The sequence below is a fragment of the Erpetoichthys calabaricus genome, chromosome 1 (genome assembly GCF_900747795.2).
Source record: "Erpetoichthys calabaricus chromosome 1, fErpCal1.3, whole genome shotgun sequence".
NCBI classification, from domain to species: domain Eukaryota; kingdom Metazoa; phylum Chordata; class Cladistia; order Polypteriformes; family Polypteridae; genus Erpetoichthys; species Erpetoichthys calabaricus.
The window spans coordinates 107,072,239-107,097,568 of record NC_041394.2 but is presented as its reverse complement, the minus strand read 5'-3'; the positions used below and the strand labels follow the sequence as shown (position 1 = coordinate 107,097,568).

The 25,330-nt window shown below is 39.0% G+C and overlaps 1 protein-coding gene across 2 annotated transcripts; it reads right to left on the bottom strand.

Moving 5' to 3' along the window:
• mgst1.1 (microsomal glutathione S-transferase 1.1) lies at window positions 1–23,838 on the bottom strand. Of its 2 annotated transcripts, none has more exons than XM_028804893.2 (4): window positions 23,601–23,838; window positions 20,692–20,863; window positions 4,454–4,563; window positions 1–301 (listed from the first exon to the last, which is right to left on the bottom strand). In XM_028804893.2, exons 2-4 carry the CDS (start codon window positions 20,815–20,817, stop codon window positions 55–57), a joined length of 483 nt encoding a protein of 160 aa, XP_028660726.1. In that variant the 5' UTR covers window positions 20,818–20,863; window positions 23,601–23,838; the 3' UTR covers window positions 1–54. The 2 variants fall into 2 exon arrangements, with proteins under 2 accessions (XP_028660726.1, XP_028660717.1); XM_028804884.2 differs by having other exon boundaries at window positions 23,559–23,837.
• Between the last annotated feature and the right edge of the window lie 1,492 nt (window positions 23,839–25,330).

Below are 25,330 nucleotides of genomic sequence, written 5' to 3'. Positions count from 1 at the left end.
TTTTATCCTTGTCAGACTTGCTGAAAAAATATGAAAAACACTTTTTTTTTTTTCTTACAAGATACACCCTTTGCTTAGAATATGGTATGCCATAGAAACATTTATACCTACACCAGCCACCCAAGAAAATGCACGAGAAGGCTGTGGTAAGGGAACCAGATATGCAACAGTGTGAAAAAATCTGGATATCACAAAGATGCGGAAATGAAGCAGAGCCATACTAAGGTCAGGTCCTGTCAGTATGTATAGCAAACCAATCCCAACAAATGGGACAATGTTCTCTAGATCATTCTGGTGGCACCTGTATAAAAAAAAAGAAGAAAGAAAGTAAGTAAGAAAATGACAATTGTTGCTATTTTTAAATATTTCTAGGCAGGCATGTTAAACATAGACCATCAATTTCTAGCTTTCTGAAGAGCCCAGGCTCTCTCTTTCAAACGTGGCATTTAAACTGCACAACCACATCTGTCTAGAGCACTGTCGATACAGAACGTGTAATATTACAACTAGTAGAATTACCTCAGAAATACAGAGGCTAAAACAACAAGACCAACAACAAGTGACACCAGTAAAGAAAGAGATCCATGCTGTCCAAAGCATTCATTCATTTTACAACAGTGCTATACTCAAGACCACCTTTGCTGTGTTCAAGAAAAGCCTAAGACCACAATTGTCAAGATCAAGTCAAGGCCTGGTCCACGGGAGGTCAACACCAGTTTAAAACCAATTCCAAATGACAGTGAAATGGTACAGGTACATGGATTTTTTTAAGATGATCATGTAACGCTTTTTTACTTGTAATAGAGAAAAGCCAAGCAAAATGACACCTTTTATTGGCTAACTAGAAAGATTACAATATGCAAGCTTTCGAGGCAACTCAGGCCCCTTCTTCAGGCAAGATGTAAAGTTGCCTCGAAAGCTTGCATATTGTAATCTTTCTAGTTAGCCAATAAAAGGTGTCATTTTGCTTGGCTTTTCTCTACATTCATAATGGCTAACACGGTACAACACCCTAGTATTACTTGTAATAATAATAATAAAAAAAAAAATAAGAACAGCAAAGCTGCTTGAAAAAAATAGACGTATTCAATAAGTTTTAAACTCCAAAAGAGTGGGCTAGTCATTTTTTAAAATTCATAAAAAGTATGCTTTTCTTTAGAATGCAATTTAATGTGGCAAACTGATACATACCATGACTGTGAAGAAGTAACTTCAACTCGAAAAATACTAAACTTATTCTTTAAAGCACAGCTTTTTACCTGTCAATAGACTTAATACGCTCAAGTCCAAATACGAATACCTCCTAGTTCAAGACAATCTTGAATTAACAGAGCAATCCCCTCATGTCTGAACTTGAGTACTACAACTCTTTTTTCCAAACCCACTTACTCAAATACATTGTCATGGAAAACCAAAGCCAATCACTACAGCACTGGGCACAAGGCAAGAACTGACACTGGACAAGCTGATAATCTGCAGATTCATCAATTTTTTTTTTCATTTTGCAATACTGGACCTGGCAGAGGATAGTACTCAACAAGTGGTTAAACTTTGTTTCCAGAAGAGTCACAGTTGCAGAATATGTGGCTGCGTTCCCCACACCCAATAATATGTCCAGTTCTTTGGTGCCCCGATAGTGTCCCAGCAATACTTTTTTTGCATGTATCATTTATGATTTTCTGAATCATGAGTGTACAGGGAAATTTAAAAAGACTCGAGACAGAGGGTCCAAAGCAGAGGAGACTCTCCATGCATAGTAAGGAAAGACAGGCTTTGTGGAAGAAATTATAATGCTACCCTTATTGGCAAAATGTAGCTTACAATAAGAGGCTTTACAACATTTGTTTATCTCTTAACAAATCTATCTTTGAACCCTAGGCTGTTCATGGTGGTCAACCACACATTGCTGAGAACTGGTAAACATTTTAAAAATAAAGTACTCATTACTAAAGAAAGCAAATCTTGTCTGAATCCCATTCTTCATAAGATTGTTAGTCTCCTGCCCTAGTCATGCACAGAAATAGTCTTAGTTTAGAATGTATTTCATATGTTCTCTGATGTAAGAAATGCTACAATCATCATGCTTTTTAATTGAAACACAATGGGGAGCAATCTCTTGCTAGCAAGCCACGCTCTGACAATAGCAGTTGATAAAATGGACAGTAAAGTTCTACTACAATGCCTTGACAATTTACACCAATATCACATTACACAACTTTTAGTCATGAAGTATGTTAGACTTGACAAGGTGCTGCCTGACGGAGCTTGTGCCGTACAAAATGTTAACAGGTATGGTGCGCTCAGATGCAGTCTCTGCCCCTTTTTCTCTTTTTTCCATTCTGTGATGGTACATAAAACACGAAACATCAGACAGAAGAGCTTTTCTTCCTTTGTGTTGTCCAAAACACCCATGTTTCATATTCCTTGGCATTAATTGGTTGTCAGCTTTCAGGCATACAAAGCCCACCCCAAGACAAAAGTAATTTGTTGGAGCGAGTCACACACTAGTTGGAGCGAGTCATTGGGTACATCACATTACATGACCGACTTTCACTGCAGCTTGCCGCTGACTGCCTCCAACTCGCCAAAATTAAGTAAATAAAGGCTATGACTGAAAATTGCTGGAAAAGTCCTCTAATGTGACATGTCCTTTAGCTTCACTGCCTGACACTGTTCTTAGTTGAATTACTTAATACTTAATAAGTACTTTTAGCACACATAGCATTTTGATGACACTGTTCACTCATTCCTGACTGTAGCTTGATATGGTATCTCTGAAGGCATAATTGCTGAAAATGATTATGCTATGTTGTTATTATTATATATAAATCTTGGATATAATATTAATTTTCTTTAATTTACCAGGCAATACTGACAAGTCTTAAATCAAAGGGCTGGAAATATAGTTTGACTGAATTCACTCAAAATTTGGACATTACCCTTGACACAGACTTAACCTTCAGTTTTAACATTATCTACGGCTTGCTTTCTCTAGGTTAGTAATATGGTAATAATAAGGTGGCTTTTTAATATGCAGAATACAAAAAAAAAAGACAGTTCATTAGTTCATATCAGCAGAACTGGCTATTATAATGGTTTATTGTCAAGCTGTTCAAATAACTGAGTACTATTCTGCAGAAAGTTCCAATCATCAGTGTTTGCTTATGCCACTGTTAATTGTTTGAATAACCAGGCAGGGGGCAGATGATTAGGTGGCCAAGTACAGATGAATTTTGTGAAGTCTAAGATTGTAATTCTCTTTTACATTGCAATTCTCTCACTGATTTCTTTTGTAATGATTAAATGCAGTAGGAATTAATAACAAAAAATGAATAAGCTTGTTGATAAAAATATATATATATATATTTTTACAGTTCTATGGACCTATTGCATGGTATTTATCTTTAGCATTCAGTTAATTGGGGCGGCACGGTGGCGCAGTGGGTAGTGCTGCTGCCTCGCAGTTGGGAGACCTGGGGACCCGGGTTCGCTTCCCAGGTCCTCCCTGCGTGGAGTTTGCATGTTCTCCCCGTGTCTGCGTGGGTTTCCTCCGGGTGCTCCGGTTTCCTCCCACAGTCCAAAGACATGCAGGTTAGGTGGATTGGCGATTCTAAATTGGCCCTAGTGTGTGCTTGGTGTGTTTGTGTGTGTCCTGCGGTGGGTTGGCACCCTGCCCGGGATTGGTTCCTGCCTTGTGCCCTGTGTTGGCTGGGATTGGATCCAGCAGACCCCCATGACCCTGTGTTCGGATTCAGCAGGTTGGAAAATGGATGGATGGATTCAGTTAATTGTGATTTGTTACATGTTATATGTATTTCTTTCACAAATACTGTATCTATAAATGTGTGTACAACAATGAATGTACTGATATAAATTTTCTAAAAAAAAATGTAATTATTTTTTTAATGCTGATTTTTATGGACTAGCTATCTACAGTACATACAGAATAGAAAACTTTAACAACGTGATTATTCTGATTAGAATATATAAAACACTACAGCTTTGCTGATCACAGGGTTGACAAGAAAAATAAGAAAAACGTTTATGTATATTATAGTTGACTTCTGTTGGGGAGGCTGCTCTTTCAGTCAAAATAGACTTCCACAGAGTTCACTTAAACCAGCAAAACTAAATTTTGCAAATGAGAATTCTGTTTTGTTTTATTTTTATTACAACATTGAACAAAATGTTTAATACAAAGTTGTTCCTTTAAACCTAACATTTAAAACATTTGAAAAGAAAATATTGTTATTATGTTCTGAACATCTGAAGGCTGGTCCTTGCACTGTTCATCTGGACCACCACCTAACCCACCCAAAAAAGGGAGAATGTGTGATAGCTAGAAAAAATAGAAAGTATGCCGTATTTGGCATAAGAATTTGGTCCCAAAGTGTTTAAAAGTAAAAAAAAAAAAAAAATCAATTATTTTTTTTTAGTCCAGAAAACCATTTACCTTCGTACTCGTTCAACATCAGGATCATTTCGAATATATTTCTTTTTTTCCTCTTTTGTTTTTCCTGAAACACCCAAGATGCTGGATACATCTTCAGGATTACAGAACACCTACAAATATAAAAATAGTAACAAATCCTATTTTGGTATACTTATTTTCTTTACAATTTCTTAAAATATAATTAATGTACAGTATGTATATAATAATTGCATCAACCGTTTATGAAATTAAAACACAAAAGTGAATGTTTTAAATGTTACAGAAAACAAAAAATACACTGGTTAACAGCAGACGTTATGCATACTGTATGCAGAGTATATAAAAATAAACAGTCATGAGAAAAAGTACCTACACCCTGTTTCCATTTTATGGTTTACATAATTCGTTCATAACTAGATATCCTGTTCTTAAAATAACTAAACCCTGATGATGAATAAAATACAGTATAACATACTATATTTTCTTGGTTTTTACCCAACAAAAATTAAAACACTATTCAGAACCTATGGAAGGATCACTAACTACACTGTCACCAGTTCCATATCTATCTATCTATTGATTAGAAAGTAATTAGAGCCAGGTGTATTTGATTTGTTGATGATCTACCACCTCTGCATAAAGCATAACTTTTGGTAGGTCAGTCTGGAGCATTCAAACTTGTGGTAACATCATGACAAGCACAAAAGACATTGGCAGTAATCTCAGAGAAGCAACTGTTGCTATTCATCAGTCTAGGAAGGTTAACCAGGACGTTTCCAAACAACTGAAAACACACAGCAAAAAGGATTATTACAAAATGAAGGCAACTGCTGACCTTGCCTGAAGCGAGTGTCTGAGCCATTTCGTCTAAATATCACACCATATGATACTTTGCAAACAAAATGTAAAAAAACTCAAATATTCAGTTTCTGCCAATATGGTATATTCATGACTGAACGAGTTCTCGTTCATGAAAGGGTGGGCAGAAAAAACTTCTTCTTTCCAAAGAGAACAAGGAAGCACTGTTTATGCTATCAAAGTTGCATTTGAACAAACCACAGCACCTCATTGATAATGTTTTCTGGATAGACTGTGACCAAGTTGAAGTTGTTTGGCAGTATGGATAACACCATGCTTGGTGAAGACCAAGAACAGCATGCCAACCATCAAACATAATAGTGAAACAATCAATGACTTAAGGCTGTTTTTTTACATTACATATTAGAGTATCCTAGGTGAAAATGTGAGGTCAGCTGTCTAATCATACTTAGCAATAATCAAGTGTAACAAAGAAAGTCTGACATACAGTGGTGTGAAAAACTATTTGCCCCCTTCCTGATTTCTTATTCTTTTGCATGTTTGTCACACAAAATGTTTCTGATCATCAAACACATTTAACCATTAGTCAAATATAACACAAGTAAACACAAAATGCAGTTTGTAAATGGTGGTTTTTATTATTTAGGGAGAAAAAAAAATCCAAACCTACATGGCCCTGTGTGAAAAAGTAATTGCCCCCTGAACCTAATAACTGGTTGGGCCACCCTTAGCAGCAATAACTGCAATCAAGCGTTTGCGATAACTTGCAATGAGTCTTTTACAGCGCTCTGGAGGAATTTTGGCCCACTCATCTTTGCAAAATTGTTGTAATTCAGCTTTATTTGAGGGTTTTCTAGCATGAACCGCCTTTTTAAGGTCATGCCATAGCATCTCAATTGGATTCAGGTCAGGACTTTGACTAGGCCACTCCAAAGTCTTCATTTTGTTTTTCTTCAGCCATTCAGAGGTGGATTTGCTGGTGTGTTTTGGGTCATTGTCCTGTTGCAGCACCCAAGATCGCTTCAGCTTGAGTTGACGAACAGATGGCCGGACATTCTCCTTCAGGATTTTTTGGTAGACAGTAGAATTCATGGTTCCATCTATCACAGCAAGCCTTCCAGGTCCTGAAGCAGCAAAACAACCCCAGACCATCACACTACCACCACCATATTTTACTGTTGGTATGATGTTCTTTTTCTGAAATGCTGTGTTCCTTTTATGCCAGATGTAACGGGACATTTGCCTTCCAAAAAGTTCAACTTTTGACTCATCAGTCCACAAGGTATTTTCCCAAAAGTCTTGGCAATCATTGAGATGTTTCTTAGCAAAATTGAGACGAGCCCTAATGTTCTTTTTGCTTAACAGTGGTTTGCGTCTTGGAAATCTGCCATGCAGGCTGTTTTTGCCCAGTCTCTTTCTTATGGTGGAGTCATGAACACTGACCTTAATTGAGGCAAGTGAGGCCTGCAGTTCTTTAGACGTTGTCCTGGGGTCTTTTGTGACCCCTCGGATGAGTCGTCTCTGCGCTCTTGGGGTAATTTTGGTCGGCCGGCCACTCCTGGGAAGGTTCACCACTGTTCCATGTTTTTGCCATTTGTGGATAATGGCTCTCACTGTGGTTCGCTGGAGTCCCAAAGCTTTAGAAATGGCTTTATAACCTTTACCAGACTGATAGATCTCAATTACTTCTGTTCTCATTTGTTCCTGAATTTCTTTGGATCTTTGCATGCTGTCTAGCTTTTGAGGTGCTTTTGGTCTACTTCTCTGTGTCAGGCAGCTCCTATTTAAGTGATTTCTTGATTGAAACAGGTGTGGCAGTAATCAGGCCTGGGGGTGGCTACGGAAATTGAACTCAGGTGTGATACACCACAGTTAGGTTATTTTTTAACAAGGGGGCAATTACTTTTTCACACAGGGCCATGTAGGTTTGGATTTTTTTTTCTCCCTAAATAATAAACACCATCATTTAAAAACTGCATTTTGTGTTTACTTGTGTTATATTTGACTAATGGTTAAATGTGTTTGATGATCAGAAACATTTTGTGTGACAAACATGCAAAAGAATAAGAAATCAGGAAGGGGGTAAATAGTTTTTCACACCACTGTATTTTTTTCAAATAAATTTCTGGTGTTACAATGGATACAATATTTCATTTATAATCATAAGGCAACGAGCACAAGTTCTCTTGTGTTTCTGAGGAATCCAATTGATCTGGGCAAACTGTGTATCTTCTTCTTCTTTCGGCTGCTCCCGTTAGGGGTTGCCAAAGCGGATCATCTTCTTCCATACTGTATCCTTCTGTCCTCTGCATCTTGCTCTGTCACACCCATCACCTGCATGTCCTTTCTTACCATATCCATAAACCTTCGCTTAAGCCTTCCTCTTTTCCTCTTCCCTGGCAGCTCTATCCTTAGCATCCTTCTCCCAATATACTCAGCATCTCTCCTCTGCACATGTCCAAACCAACACAATCTCGCCTCTGTGACTTTGTCTCCCAACCGTCCAACTTGAGCTGACCCTCTAATGTACTCATTTCTAATCCTGTCCATCCTCGTCACACCCAGTGCAAATCTTAGCATCTTTAGCTCTGCTACCTCCAGCTCTGTCTCCTGCTTTCTGGTCAGTGCTACCGTCTCCAACCCATATAACATAGCTGGTCTCACTACCGTCCTCTAGACCTTCCCTTTCACTCTTGCTGATACATGTCTGTCACAAATTACTCCTGACACTCTTCTCCACCCATTCCACCCTGCCTGCACTCTCTTTTTCACCTCTCTTCCACAATCCCCATTACTCTGTACTGTTGATCCCAAGTATTTAAACTCATCCACCTTCGCCAACTCTACTCCCTGCATCCTCACCATTCCACTGACCTCCCTCTCATTTACACACATGTATTCTGTCTTGTTCCTACTGACCTTCATTCCTGTCCTCTCTAGAGCATATCTCCACCTCTCCAGGGTCTCTTCAACCTGCTCCCTACTATCGCTTCAGATCACAATGTTATCAGCAAACATCATAGTCCACGGGGACTCCTGTCTAATCTCGTCTGTCAACCTATCCATCACCATTGCAAATAAGAAAGGGCTCAGAGCTGATCCCAGATGTAATCCCACCTCCATGTTGAATGCATCCGTCGCTCCTACCGCAGACCTCACCGCTGTCACATTTCCCTCATACATATCCTGTACAACTCTTACGTACTTCTCTGCCACTCCAGAGTTCCTCATACAATACCACAGCTCATCTCGAGGCATCCTGTCATATGCTTTCTCCAGGTCCACAAAGACACAATGCAACTCCTTCTGGCCTTCTCTAAACTTCTCCATCAACATCCTCAGAGCAAACATTGCATCTGTGGTGCTCTTTCTTGGCATGAAACCATACTGCAGCTCACTAATCATCACCTCACATCTTAACCTAGCTTCCACTACTCTTTCTGGGCAAACTATAAGATGTTCTAAAATTCATATGTCCTCTTCAGCTTAACTATTAGAGGTGTGCCACAGAGCAGAACTATTAATGTTTAACTTTAGAACATTAGAACACTCTAGACGAGAACAGGCCATTCAGCTCAACAAACCTCACCAGTCCTATCCACTTATTTCTTCCAAAAAAACGTCAAGCCGAGTTTCAAAAGTCCCTAAATTCTTACTGCCTGCCACATTACTTGGTAGCTTATTTCAAGTGTCTATTGTTCTTTGTGTAAAGAAAAACTTCCTAAAGTTTGTGCGAAATTTACCCTTAACAAGTTTCCAACTGTGTCCCCGTGTTCTTGATGTACACTATCTGTTTATTTGGTACCATACTGCATATCCAGACTTTTCAAGATTCAATGAGGTTTTGATTAAGGCACGTTTCTTAATTAATGTGCTCAATAGCATGCACTACTAGCTGTCCTGTCCCACTGCCATGTTTTTAAGTGTTTTAAGAAGCTTCAGTACTGTCAGCAGCACTCCACTGCAGTAGGACAAAGTGTTCATTGTCCATTCTGCTATGCTTTCATGGCACGCCAGGCCTGTTAAGAAAGCAGGTTTAACAGGGATGCAGGCATCCTGCTCGACAAAATCTCCACTTGCATTCCAAACTAAGTGACTGAACTGAGCTTGTACCAGGGTCTGCCTGGACTTCATCTGATAACAAAGGTGTAAATCAGACATGACCTGACATCTCTCTCAAGGTGTTTGTCTTTCTTTCTATCTTGCACACACTGCTGTTTGGAAAGGCTGTGGCTCCCGATCCCCTATTGGTCTAAGACCCCAGATTGGATTAAGTGAGTCTGAGAATGTTTATGTCATGTCAATATAATATTTAAAGTTTGGTATACACATTTATGGAGTGTTACAGTGGTTAGCATTAATTTCTGGTTTCTACTCTCAGCTGAAACAGTTTATGTGGAGCTTTTTTATTCTCCCAATACCTGCATGAGCTCTACTTATGGTACTCTGGTTTTCCTTCAGCACTTGAAGCATATGCAGGGGAAACAAAATGGCAACTCTACACTCTAATCACAAGAATGTCTGAACAATTTTTTTTTTCCTTCCAATGAAATGCCCCAAAAATCACAGAGCTCTTCTGGTTCCTATTTAACTTGTACAGAAGTACTTTATTCTCATTTGTGTCTTTATGTCCATAAATATGCTGCAAGAAGAATCTTCTTACTGCGGCAGCAAAACAGAGTAAAATAAAAATAGCAGATCAGTGGTGCGAAGCAAACACACAAATCAGTTAAGTCTCCGGATGGGAACTAGGCTTAGTTCCTTACCCTTTCTCTCATGTGCAGTTTAACCTTAAACTGTTGATTAGCAATGTAGGCAGTATGGTTAGGACATTGGACTCCAAACCCTGACGTTGTGGGTTCAAATCCCACCACTGACACTGTGTGACCCTGAGCAAGTCACTTCAAACTCCTGTGCTCCAATTGGAACAACAAAAGAAATGTAACTAATTGTATCCGAAATGTTGTACGTCACCTTGGATAAAAACCATCAGCTAAATAATAAGTAGTAATAATAATTGGGCTACAGTCATATGATTCAAGGAGTAAAAGAAATAATGGTCTTTGTTGAATTTATGAAACCTTATCAGCATCCAAACAAGATTCAAATGTCTGAATTTTTTTTTTTTTTTAATTATGCCTTAATAATGTTAATCATTATTTACCATATAAATATTTTCTTTTAAAATTATTCAACTTATAATGAAATAAATTTCTACTTTGATTGAACATTTTCCATGACCGTACTGTTCTGTGCAATTTCTTTTGTTTTCTACACATTTAATGATCAAAATATAAATGACCTGTAAAAACTGGCAGCAAGAACCGGTTATGTGCCCAGTGGTATCAGTGATAACACTTGTAAATATTACAGTTAATTCTGAAGCATCCACTTGATTTGGACAAACTCTATATGCCATCCATTATCCAACCCCCTATATCCTAACTACAGGGTCACGGGGGTCTGCTGGAGCCAATCCCAGCTAACACAGGGCACAAGGCAGGAAACAAACCCTGGGCAGGGTGCCAGCCCACCACAGAAACTCTATATAATGTTCTAAAATTCATATGTACTCTTTAGCTTAATTATTAGAGGTTTACCTTTCAAATCACTCCCACAGAGCAGAACTGTTAATGCTCGGCTTTGTACACTCTCTTGTACACTCTCTAGGCCCCTTACCTGAGGGAACCTTACTGGCCACAATGGTTGCTGAGGCACTTTACACAAATATCCGCCATGATGATGGCATATTGGCATGAGAAATGTACCTTAAACAGCCTGATTTACCCTCAGAGTCAGTTATACAAATGATAAAGTTCACTCTGACACACAATTTAGTCTCATTTGGGCAAGACTTCTACTTGCAACAAATGGGGACTGCAATGGGCTATCGGTTTACACCTCACTATGCTGACCTATTTATGGAAAGATTGGAGGAAGATTTTATGTCAACGTGTGTCTTAAAACCAATGTTGTATCTCTATTACATACTGTAGATGAGATGTTTATAATGTGGACTGCCAGTGAGAAGGACCTCATCCAGTTTCATAACGAATATAATTCTTTCCACTCCAACATAAAGCTGAAACTTAATTACTCAAAAACAGATGTCAGCTTCCTTGACACCACTGTTCAACTGAAAGATAACACCCTTGTAACCTCTGTTTTTCACAAACGGATGGACAGACTGACCTACCTGAGAAGTGACAGCTTCCACCCCAAGCATTGAAGGCGCTCCATTATTTTCAGCCAAGCAATACGGTACAACCGTATTTTCTCAGACCCGACAGACCAGGATAAACAATTGCGGGAACTTAGACAACATTTCTTCAAACAAGGTTATACCCCCAAAATAACAGACACTCAAATAAGAACAGCAACTGCCATACCTAGAAACAACTTTCTGGAATATAAAAACCAAAGACAACAAGAACTGCATTCCCCTTGTTGTCACCTAAAACCTACATCTTGAAGCACTTCGAAAAAATATAAAAGAACTTTAGCCAATGTTGAACTATGACAAAACACTGAAAAATGTATTTCCCCAGTACCACCCCTCCTGGCACACAGACAACCACCAAACCTGAAGCAACTAATTGTCCAAGGCTCCTTAGGTGAACCAACAGAAAATGGCACATCTCCCTGCCTACAGAAAAGATGTAAAACGTGTCCTTACATTTATGATACAGATTGTGTAGTTGTACCACACTGCTGAGTAGAACATCGTATAAAGGGATCATTTTCCTGCAGATCATCTACTGTGGTCTACCTAATTCTCTGTATGAAACGTCCCGACACTGCACTCTATGTGGGAGAAATTGGACAAACACTTCGCCAGAGAATGAATTTACACAGGTTCCACATCAAGCATGCCAACACAGATGTTCCTGTAGCCGCCCATTTCAACAGCCAAGCCATGAACACTGTGAGAGAGACTTTAAAGTCACAGTGCTTATGGGCAATTTCAGAACACCACAAGAGAGAAAAGAATGGGAAGTTAAACTCATGCTAAAATTTAACACAATACAACATGGTTTATACTAGAATCCCTGGAGCAAACGAAAGTCATAATGCCGGGCCACCTTAACTTCCTTCGCATCTCTTCATCAGTGTCTTTGTTTTTCAAATGTGTCAGTCAGTACAAGCAGCCCATTATCCATACCCCCCAAATCCCACTGGCACAGGTGAAGTTCTCCCAGCTCAAGCCTGTTTATCTGGTTATGAAGTGCCTGGAATTATGCTCAATATCAGGTCAGGTTGGGGAGCATGCACTGGTACAGAGTAAATAATATATTGTTATTTGGAATACATACATTTCATGTGTGTTCCGTGTCTACAATGATCTGGGCAAATGTAGGATGACAGGAAAGGCGAGGCAAGAAATGTTGAACACATAACTAAAACAGAAAGCTTTTTCATGTTATAGCAATAATTGACAAAATGCTGACGTGAAGTGTGTAAAGTGTAAAGACTGAAGTCCAAATATCAAATGAACACTTTCACAAAAGGTGTAACAAAACAAGTGTGCTTTTATTCAAGAATATAACCAAAGAAAAGGAAATCATTCAATTTACATTTTTATACAATTCCACGCACCTCACTTGAGTTCTGAGAACTTCATCTGCGTTGGTGAGGATTGGGATAGCAGGCTGCTTGCTCTCTGTGCTGATTTACTTTGCAAAACAATGACGCTGATGAAGAGGAGCAAAGGAATTTAAGGTGGATTGGCATTTAGACTTTTTTTGTAGGCTTCAGGAATTCTAGTATTGAATACAGACAAGCGTTTTATGGCCAGATATGAGGATTGACCCAGAAAACCTGACTACAGATTCACATTGTATGGACAAAACTCATGAAAAACTTCAAAAGACTTTGTTGGACAGTTATCTTATCAAAAGATCTTGACTATACATTGTTCTCCCCTATTGCTAAATGAATCTTAGCCTGGAGTGGTCTATTAATTTTTTACATTTAAGATGTCTTACTTAAATGTTTTCCAATGCTGTGTCCGTCTTAGTGTCTATATAAACACGGGGAATTTCAGTCTCTGTATTACATCTTGCCTGAAGAAGGGGCCTGAGTTGCCCCAAAAGCTTGCATATTATAATTTTTTTAGTTAGCCAATAAAAAGTGTTTTGCTTGACTTCTCACTACATTACTAGTCATCAAAATTCTTTCACTTCTCATGGCAAGTTACACAACTGTGGATGCTGCTTGAAAAACACAGAGAATGAATATTTAAATATAATGCATTTACTTAAACTTTAATTACTGCATTGTTTTAAATGTAGGCACCCATAACACTGGGCTACAAAAAAATCTTTGTTTGCTACTGGGAACTTTGGAGCAGCTCTTTTTAAGTTTTTTACACTGATTTCATATATGAAATTGGAATTAAGCTAGCACATCAAGTTTTTGAAATACACATCATTGACGTTTTGACACTTTTGAATATCAATAATAATATACCAACACGATATCTGGAGTTTGAACTATGTCCCACCAAAATTGTTTTGATGTGTTTATTCTGAAAACAAACCAGAAGACGATACCAGAGATACGTTACAGCATATTTATGTCAATTTACCTCAATATAAAAGTGAGGTCAGTGTGCTCCAAAATGTTTGAGGCACTCGCTTTTGCGCTTGTACTGCACATCCGTCTCTCTTTGCATGAACCAACAGTAGTCACCCATCATGCTCGGACTGAATTTTCCCCAATATCAGTTTTCCATCACCTTTGTATCTTGAAGAAATCTTTCCCTATACTCATCGCTGACATCGCCCAGATTTGGTGGAAAAAAGTCGAGATGAGAATGTAAAAAATGCGTCTTCAGTGACATTCTGGCTCCCATAAGCTGATATGCTTTCAGCAGGTTCTCCACAAGCTCAGCATAATTCTCTGCTCTGTGACTGCCAAGAAAATTCTGGACAACCTGCACGAATGCTACCCATGCTGCTGATTCATTGGGCTTCAGTTTCCTTTTGAACTCATCATCAAGCATCAGTTCATGAATTTCAGGAACAACAAAAACACCTTCCTTAATTTTGCCTTCATTTTTCTCGAGACCAAACTTGTTTCTTAAATGCTGAAAAGCATCACCATTTCTGTCCATCGCCTTGTCAAAATTTTCAAAGTAATGCTGAATCTAACGACCAAAATGTCCTGAAATGCAATGTTATGTTTAACAGTAAAACTTCCACCTACTGCACCATCATGTCTGAGTTGTGTCATTTTGCTTTAGAGTCATATAAGACCTGGTAATCTGTAACAAATATTTTTTCTGCTAATTAATAATTTTTAAATAAAATTAATAATGACAAGATAAACAACTCACAGCTGTTATTAACATTTAGCGAATTCGTTTATCTCAATTGCATCCCTAGTGGAACTACTTGTATTTATCTAAATGGTTATCCGCCTTTACTGTTCAGTCACCCTAGTTGTCCAAGACCTGGAACATCATAACTGAAAAACGGGACGTGCTGGACGAAAACAGTTTTCAAATTTGGAGTCAGCAAGTGAAACCTGTTAAAGTAAAGGTGAAAGACTCCCAGTAGCAAAATGCTTGTTGACCAGTGTAATTTAAGTATATGTGAATAAATTAACAAAACACGTTTAGAAAGTCATGTAAGCATATCAATTACCCTGCACATTCAGCTAGCCATCAAATTGGTGTGGAAGTGCGCTAGCACCAGTTGAAAAGGAAGGTGCAAGATTTTGTTCCATAATCCTAAAAATCCCCCAAACCATAAACATTGAATAATCTCGTAATCTCTCAATTGAGCTTTCTCCCTAAGAGTTTTGAGCACGCTAATATAAGCATATTATATAGAGCAGCAGAGTTGGGATGGGGTTCCCCTGTGTTTTGAGTGGGCTTATATATGCATATTATAACACAGAGTGTAAAGAGGCAGGGTTCTTCACTGAAATTTTTGGGCACACTATTACATAAATATTTCTTCAAAGAACATTAGAGCATGAGGTTTTGTTACACAACCTAATTAATTTCAGGTACCAAATTAAGCATAATGCTGGTATGGTACCATTTTAAAAATGACATAGTCTGGGCTTCTGGTACCGGTATACCAAGCAACACTGCTGCAGAACCTGTTCTCTCATTCTTCTTCGATGTGAGTGCTCTTTTAAACACCTATTCAGTTCCACACTCAGTGAGCCACTGGTTCAGGGAGTTTTAAAGCCCAACATCATAAGGAGCAGCTACTAAAAGCTGTGAAATCATCCTGTTATAGGCCTCTCTGGCAGACCCAGGTGTCACTCCACTCCTAAGCCCTAATTTACCAATTAAGGGGCATCTTGTCCTCCAAAATAGATAGGAGGGCCTCAAATATTCCCATTAGGGAATGCTTGCTGCATTCAACCAACTGCCCTGAATGTTCAATCTACCTACCAGTTCTCCCACGATAGCTCTTTCAGTTCGGTGCTTCTAAAGTAATTACTTCTGAGCCACTCTCTTAATAACAAAGCAGAATCAATGCCAGTGCACTATGCTCTCCCTTGTTTAGAACCTTGTTATGTCTCATCCATATTTTATTCCATCCCACCAAAATGGTAAGAAAAAAGGAAAAAAAATAAATAAAACTATACCCAGACTGACTGTCACTAAAAAGATTAATTCAGAATAAACTACCAGTTAAATGTAAGAGATGTACACTATATAGTATATCTTTAATAATTATTACAGTGTTTTTATATTACAAAAAAAACCTGAAAGTTGGTAGGGAAGGTCTATTCAAATAATATAGTGCTTATTTCACTGAGCATAGAATCCCAACAGGTAAGGTTAAAGTAAGAAAAGCCCCTAAATCACAAGCAATGGGGGAAACTCTAGAGACACATCAATTTGAGAACATCTCATCCTTAAAAAATTTGGATTAAGCTAGATGCTATTTTGCTTCTATAAGAGCAGAAATCTATACAACTAACATAATAAAGTGAATGTAAAAAGCTAATTACATTACTTATTTTAGGAAAACGGGCAGCACGGTGGCCAGTGGTAGTGTTGCTGCCTCGCAGTAAGGAGACCTGAGTTCGCTTCCTGGGTCCTCCCTGCATGGAGTTTACATGTTCTCCCCGTGTCTGCGTGGGTTTCCTCTGGGTGGTCCGGTTTCCTCCCACAGTCCAAAGACATGCAGGTTAGGTGCATTGGTGATCCTAAATTGTCCTTAGTGTGTGCTGTGTGTGTGGGTGTGTGTGCCCTGTGGTGGGTTGGCACCCTGCTCAGGATTTGTTCCTGCCTTGCACCCTGTGCTGGCTGGGATTGGCTCCAGCAGACCCCCGTGACCCTGTGTTAGGATATAGCGTGTTGGAAAATGACTGACTGACTATTTTAGGAAAAAAAGACTTTTAAGTTTTTGTGTGTACCTGGGCTCCTCTCAAATGAAGAAAAAGCAGAAGAAAGATGGTGTCAAAACAATCACCTCAACAGTATTCAGCCCCATTTGGTGCAAACAGGCATTTTCTATTTTGCTGTGCCTGAATCACAAGTCATTGGCTTAAAATGCTGCTGCCAGACACTGTTAATATCAGCTCAAGAGTCTCATTTGTCCTTGACTGGGCATTTCTGATAAAAAGACCAATCACCAACTGACACCCCAGAGAGGCCTTTTCGTGGTACCAGTTAAAATGTGTAGTCAAAGAGCCATAACTCAATAATTAGAAACGTTGATGGACAAAACTTTGCTCCAATGGTCAACCAAAAAATGATAGGCTTATTTGCACCCAAGAAACCAATCATCTATTCCTTTCATTAAAAACCCCTGCACACCCCAAATCTTCACTTTCTTCATCAAGCTCACTGCTCTCAAACTGGCCATAAAATCTGCTGCCCAAAGCAGGACCATGTAGCCTATAGGATGTGGGGAAAACAAAGAATGGAGCAATCCCTTTTACTCTGAACAGCAATCTGGTGCAGGACTGGAACGGCTGAAGACCTGTCCAGTCTGTAGTGGAGTTGAACGAGGGTGTCATTAGCCAAAACCTTGCTAAGAAAAAGCAAGTGCACATGCAGAGACCATACAAAAAGAAACACTCATGCATCTCACTAACAATTGGAGCTGGCTGATCATCAGCTTGCTCCAGCAGGTATAATTTTGTAGCAACAGAAGGCATTGTATATAAACACCTAGAAGAGAAAACTGCAGTACCATCCACAACCAGAATGCATGACCAAGGTGACAAAGGAGAAGAGTCACTAAACAAAGAAAGAAAAGCACGCTGAAGATCTCACCACGTGCTGGAGAAAGCCGACCAGGAAAGGAACAAAGCATCGCTTAGACCAAACCATAAGAACACCAGCTTTGATTCATTGTTGTAACTTAGCAATTAGGATAAAGCCACCTAATGTACTGTATTATGGCACTGGTATCACTGTAACTGAAAAGTAATAACCTTTTTAAAGGTTAACTTTTTACTTATCAGTTTCTCTTCCTAAATCCATCAAGGAAGCTCACGGCCACATTTCATACACTCACACACTCATACACAGAAACTGCATACGGAGAGGGGATAAAGCCTGTGCAGATTTGAATAACTCAACACCACCCTAACAGTGCAAGTAACTTTATAACTAGCTAAAGAACTTTTGTATAGGAGAAAAAAAAGATCAATCTAATCCTGGAGATAGAACTTGTAAGTCATGTGCCTTTTTTCTACAGGAAAGAGAGTAATAGGGTGTTATACTGTGTCAGCCATTATGAATGTACAGTAGTTGAGAAGTCAAGCAAAATGACACCTTTTATTGGCTAACTAAAAAGATTACAATAAGCAAGCTTTCAAGGCAACTTAAGCCCCTTCTTCAGGCACGATAGAAAAAATTCAGCCTAACTGTTGTAATTTCATTTTGTGTTTACATCTATATACATATCTACATTATATTCTTGCATACTGTATATCCAACATATGATATTCTCATGTGATAAATAAATTTTATTATTTGGTTTATTGCAACAAGCGTATTTGGAGTATTTGTAGAAAGTACGCCTATCAACACCATCCAACCTCTGCTCCTTAGGGTCAAGCTGACAGAGATGGGAGTAGATTCATACCTGGTGGCATGGATCGTAGACTATCTTACAAACAGACCTCAGTATGTGCATCTTGGGAACTGCAGGTCTGACATTGTGGTCAGCAACACAGGAGCGCCGCAGGGGACTGTACTTTCTCCGGTCCTGTTCAGCCTATATACATCGGATTTCCAATACAACTCGGAGTCCTGCCACGTGCAAACGTTCGCTGACAACACCGCTATCGTGGGCTGCATCAAGAGTGGGCAGGAGGAGGAGTACAGGAACCTAATCAAGGACTTTGTTAAATGGTGCGACTCAAACCACCTACACCTGAACACCAACAAAACCAAGGAGCTGGTGGTGGATTTTAGGAGGCCCAGGCCCCTCATGGACCCCATGATCATCAGAGGTGACTGTGTGCAGAGGGGGCAGACCTATAAATACTGTACCTGGGAGTGCAGCTGGATGATAAATTGGACTGGACTGCCAATACTGATGCTCTGTGTAAGAAAGGACAGAGCCGACTATACTTCCTTAGAAGGCTGGCGTCCTTCAACATCTGCAATAAGATGCTGCAGATGTTCTACCAGACGGTTGTGGCGAGCGCCCTCTTCTACTCGGTGGTGTGCTGGGGAGGCAGCATAAAGAAGAGAGACGCCTCACGCCTGGACAAACTGGTGAGGAAGGAGCTGGACAGTTTGACATCTGTGGCAGAGCGACGGGCACTCAGCAGGCTCCTGTCAATCATGGAGAATCCACTGCATCCACTAAACAGTATCATCTCCAGACAGAGGAGCAGCTTCAGCGACAGATTGCTGTCACTGTCCTGCTCCATTGACAGACTGAGGAGATCGTTCGTCCCCTACACTATGCGACTCTTCAATTCCACCCGGGGGGGTAAACATTAACATTATACAAAGATATTGTCTGTCTGTATACCTGCATTGTTATCACTCTTTAATTTAATATTGTCTTTATCAGTATGCTGCTGCTGGAGTATGTGAATTTCCCCTTGGAAATTGTATAGATGTCTTTATATTTCTGGCGTCCCAGCTGGAAGATGAAACAGAGATCCTACATCTCCTACATAATTTGGCATCCCTGGGTGGGCAATTTACTAATTTTTTTTTTTTTATAATTACTGGTACTGCTAAAGGCAACTACTTCTTCTTCTTTCAGCTACTCCAGTTAGAGGTTGCCACAGCGGATCATCTTCTTCCATATCTTTCAGTCCTCTGCATCTTGCTCTGTTACATCAATCACCTGCATGTCCTCTCTCACCACATCCATAAACCTTCACTAAGCACAATCTCGCCTCTCTGACTTTGTTTCCCAACCATCCAACTTGAGCTGATCCTCTAATGTACTCATTTCTAATCCTATCCATCCTTGTCACACCCAGTGCAAATCTTTATCAATGAATCAGCTCTTCTCACAAATATAGCATTTCAAACACCCCAAGGCACTTTATAAGTTCAGAAATTTAGCAGAAATACAGTACATTATTATACTTCGAGCACAGGGAAGTGTAGTACCTTACTCAAATTCACAAAATGGTTCTGAGGCACCTTGTGGTTTATGGTCCAGTACCTTATTCACAAGGCAATATTAGAAAAAATGATCAACATTTTTGGGCATACAAAAAGCGTTATTACCAGAATAGTGATAGGGAGATGCACAAGTGGTTGAATACCCACTATGGAAATCATCAGAACACTAGATGTTTAGTGTTTGTGAGTGAACTGTGTATTTTACAGCCATTCTCATTTAAAAAGGACACTTTTTAAATATGACTTTGGTCATAATACTTTGAATATACAGTATACACTACAGCATTTTTAAACAATTACATTTTTTGCATTTTTATGTGCTTTCAGAAAATGTAAACACAATATCAAAACACTGGTGTGCCAAAAACAGACTAATACACAAAAAGATGTTCGATAATAATTGGGGCATTTCTAAACAGGTTAATCTAGCTGACAGACATACTGTGTGTTCCAAGAGGGAGAAGACTACAGATAAAGCAGCAACTTTGGATGCTCAAGACAAATGTTCCATTTACTTATTAACTGTTTTTTTACAATTTATATTAGCATAAAAAGGCTAGGTGATGTTAAAGAAAACTATGCGAAGAAAGAAAATGTAAAGGATCAGAAAGTAGAGTGCACATTAATGGTTTAGGTCTCTCACAAACAGATCAATAATTCATAACTTACTTTTTAGAAACTCAGTTCACTTTGTTTGTTTTTTTTTATTTTCATATTATTTAGGGGATTTTATAATATCCCACATAATATAGTTTCCATGTTGCAATTAAATTTAACTTAAAAATAATGCTGCTTGGACACACATACACATCTTCTAGAAGTGTATACAGATAGCCAAAACCTGTTATTGACACGTACTTACCTTCCTAGTTAGCCTAAAATAGCCGGTAAGGGGGCCCATAAGCAACATCTTCAGTAACACAATGGTGGTGTAAGATGCAAATGCCTTGAACTGCGGGCTGTCCAGAATTTGTGTTAGCTCTGCCATGGTGAAGGTAGTCTCTACAGTAGTTCCCCAAAATGTAAAGTTACTGCTGCAAAAAGGAAAGAAAAATAAAAATTACTCTTAAGTCAAACACAAAACAGCCCTGTTAAAAATGAATTCATTATCTGAATACAAATAATTCCATTTACTATTAATTACGAATTTGTATTTGTAATAACTAATAATAGGTAATCAGATCATCAGTTACATTTCTGTGATTTGGGCCATTGATCTCCTAAACAAATTATAAATGAGCCTGACAACTGAAGATTATTGAACTCAGCAGCAGGGGCTTCTAGAGTTGCCATTCTAGGGTGGTAAATTCACTAAGCACCATTACCACTTGGATTTAAATCTAAATAATCTCTTGAGCTTTACCTAGCATGATCTTTAATTTAGTGACCTCACAATTGAAATTTCACAATACTGTTTTTTGTTAAATGTATTGATGGTGATTATAACTGCATTATTTTTTTTTCTGGGATATGAAACTAAGAGCTGGAACTTAGACTGCAAAGGCCATTCCTACCTGGGCAACACAGTGAAACAATCCTTGCAACACTTAAACTTTTGTTTCACATTGGACTATTGTCTGTTTCCAAAGTTCATGTACTGTAGATGTCCTCAGAGGATTCCAGTCATTCATAGTCTCAAGACATGCAGTGAGACTGATTACCAGCATTAAACTGGGCCAGTGTACCACACACTTGTCCAGTGTTGGTTGCGGTCTCATAGCTGTTATTGCCAAAATATGTTCCTTTTATTAATAACCCTATAGTTGACAAACTTTATTCTCTGATTCACTGAGTATTTGTTTAATGTTTACTTTTTAATCACTGTAGTCATCACATTTACTGTTGTAAAGCCTGTCCGTGAGCATGGATCAGCATGTTTAACTGTATCCTATTGTCTCAGATTTTCGTAAAAGAATCCATTAGCAGGCTGCGGTGGGCTGGGTTTGTTTCCTGCCTTGCGCTCTGTGTTGGCTGGGATTGGCTCCAGCTGACCCCCATGACCTTGTAGTTAGGATATAACGGGTTGGATAATGGATGGATGGATCCATTAGCAGGGAGACCATATTGCTATCTATAGCTTTATACCTAAGTACTTACAAGACATTAGGTTGCAGTTCTTCAAAATTAGAGTGTATAGATTATCAATATACAATTAGGTGTGCTCTTTGGTCTTTTAACATAACACACTTAATTCAATTAAGGCTTACACCATGGAACTCCTATTCTAAAACTGCAAGATGGGCAATAGTCTACACCTTATGTTAAAGTTACATTTACACTTGGGAGCAATGTGACATGTAACCTAACATTCTCAAATCCACTTAATACAATCCAGTAACTGTGTTACCTGACTTTGACCCAGGGAATGCAGTTATATGTGCATTTAAATGCACTTCAATAATCCATTAATTCGCAGAAATCAGATTTTAAAAATGCCATGTAAACCCTTATTCCGAAAAGAGAAATCGGTTTACTGGCCTCTGAGAAACCTGATTATCAGAAGTAGATTATGTGGCCATGTCAACCCTGAATTGGGGTTATTGTTAAGGGTTTTATAATCATGTCCGTCGCACTCCATCAGCCGGTACATGTATTTACTTCGCATACGCTTTCAGCAGTCACAGGTAGAATGCTGCCAATGTAGAGTAGTCCTTTCTTTGGATTGGCTGGCCCAGCGCAGACTCAGCTGTGGAATGGCCAATAGGAGGAGACAGCTTGATGGCCGAGGTCACCAGGACTTTGAACAAATCCAAATCGCACTATTATATCGTATTGAGGATTGTGTTCTGTTCTGTGAATTGTATTGTATTGTATTGTATTGACCCCCTTTTTTGACACCCACTGCACACTCAGCCTACCTGGAAAGGGTTTTCTCTTTGAATTGCCTTTCCTGAGGTTTCTTCCATTTTTTTCGCTAAAAGAGTTTTTTGGGAGTTTTTCTTAGAGAGTCAAGGCTGGGGGGCTGTAAAAAGGCAGGGCCTGTTAAAGCCTATTGCGTCACTTCTTGTGTGATTTAGGGCTATGCAAAAATAAATGGTATTATATTGTAAATTGTATTGTATGCTGGCCATTCTATGCACACATCATTTTTTCCCTTGTCAACAGTAGTAGTTGCAGCATTGTTACTTGTACTGCCATATGAGAACCCGAAAGCTCCTGCAAAAAAGGAGTGCACAACGGCATGGGGGTCGAATCATGAGTTAAAACCAAGTTCCACTTAGCTGCGAGATAACACAGCTAACTACTTCGCCACCAGACACTCGTTTAGTGCTACTAGTCCTAACATCGACTATATTAAATGCTCCGTTCACAGTTGATGGGGTCTAAAAAGTGCGCGCATGCCTCAAAAAAACGAACAGGCTTGGCCGGTATTCTGGCAGGGGCTTGCAACTTTGCCCGACTTGCAGCTTCGCATGAACTTTGAGATTTGAACGTGTTTGTTTTTTTTTTAAATTTTTTTAAGTACACGGACTTTTTGCTGTTGCCTTGACGAGTTTCAAGTTTGTTTCGCTTGCTAGCTAGCTTAACGATGTACTTACTCGCCCTTTCCTTCCACTGAGGTAATCGAATTGTACCCTTAACCGAGCTCTAAACCTACCGAGTAATCAAATGAAATCAAAACTGAATGCATAACTGTAACAAAACTATCTTAAGATATCTGACATTGTAAACTCACTGCACTGACACAAATATCAAGCTGAAAAAGTCACATCAACCGCAAATACTTACCGCAAAACTGCTTGACCATTGCCCAACGGCTCTGTCACTTACCTGTTCCGCGCTGCCCGCTGCAATCAGAGCCGCCCCCTCTTTCAATTTGAATGCTAAGCAGTAAAGTGGGCGTCGTCCTTTGAAGAATGAGGAAAAGTTAAAAAAATGAAGATTAAAAAAAAACACTCGAGGCGATGAACTGGTGCGGACGGTTATCGTCTATAAGTCGTGAAGTACAATCGTTAAGAAAAGTTTGCAGATCTTAAAAGGGTTTCGAAATAATGAAAGAGGAATCCATCAAAAATCTACTCTTATGTAACCGCGATACCAATGCACTTGCGTAATCGGTCTTCACAATCTCTGGAATTCTCGGACTAATGTAAATAGAGAAAGAGCACACACAGTGTTTCAATAGCTTTAATAAAGTAAACGCAATGGCTTACATTATCGTCATTGCACTTTTTTAAATTGGTCCGTTCAGGTATGGCACTGTTAAAAAGGATCTGTCATTTTCAAGCAGCTTTAAATATCTTAAAACCAAAGGGACACTAGCCTGTTGACTTTCAAGTTTGTTTTTAGCCACACTTTAATAAGTAACATGATTTATTCTTAACATTATGGTTATTTTTTATTTCTGTTTCCATTCCTCTTTGTGTCCATTTAACAGACTTCCTTATTCCAATAGCTGGACATCAGAAGCCTGTTTAAGCATCAGCACAAACCAGTCGTGCACAGGATACCATCCCATCACTCACATGAACACGCAGGCTCCTGCCCTTGCATTAAGATCATCGGACGCTAACTGACTCACTGTACCTAAATACAGGTTAGTAACTATGGGTGGCAGAGCTTTCAGTGTGATGGCCCCTAAAATTTGGAATGCACTTCCTCTCAGCCTTCAAGAGGAAAAATCTATTATTCATTTCAAACTCCTGTTAAAAACACATCTTTTCAATGAGTATTATTCATTTTCTTGTATGTAATTTCTACTGTCTTGTTAATGTGTTTGTTGAATTGTAAAGTGTCCCTGAGTATATGAAAGGCGCTACATAAATAAAATGTATTATTATTATTATTAGAATCGCCAATCAACTGATCAGCTACTATTTTACACTTTGTAGAAATTAGTTTTAAATGACCCATGGAGAGTTGGTTCTTGCCTTCCTCCAGATGCTGCTGGGATGGGCTCCAGCCTCCACTACCCTGAATTCAAATTTGATAGGCAAATGAACAGTTGTAAATCTCAATAAAATGTTTAATGTGATTGCTTTTTACGCTTTTCAGTTTGTCAGTTCACCTTTATTTATATTTATAGCAAACCAGTCACATGAAACTCTTTCTGAATAACTGCTGTTAGCACCATTGAGTAAGTAACTTTGTAAGGTAACTGTGATTTGCAGGGTGGCATGGGGCATTAGTGTGATGACTGCTGCCCCCACTTCACTTGGGCTCCAGCTTGATTTGTCTGGGTTGCCTTCTCTTGAGAATGTGCAAGTTCTACATGGTGTAAAACTGTGACTGTCTAATCTTGCTTGCCAAGTACTTCAAGTTGCATGCAAAATGGCATTTTTTCTTATTATTAAGTCTTATTGATAAATAGTCAGTGCCATCAATATCTGAATGAATTCTAAATCTCCTAATGGTAGAAAATGGTGTTAAATGTGCTCTGAGATTGTTCACGTAAGGACGACAAACATTTTAAGCTAAGGTTGGTCATACTCACTAATCATTGTGCTGAAGATGGGTGACATGTTGCATATCGATTGGCACACACTGGCACACTCTGTACA

Excerpts from the sequence above, each read along its gene's own strand:
- mgst1.1 (XM_028804893.2), bottom strand. The coding sequence starts at position 20,817 with ATGGCAGAGCTAACACAAATTCTGGACAGCCCGCAGTTCAAGGCATTT. Across the intron at positions 4,564-20,691 it reads ATTTTAGGCTAACTAGGAAG|GTGTTCTGTAATCCTGAAGA; the intron begins GTAAGTACGTGT and ends TTATATTTGTAG. Across the intron at positions 302-4,453 it reads GATGTTGAACGAGTACGAAG|GTGCCACCAGAATGATCTAG; the intron begins GTAAATGGTTTT and ends TTTTTTATACAG.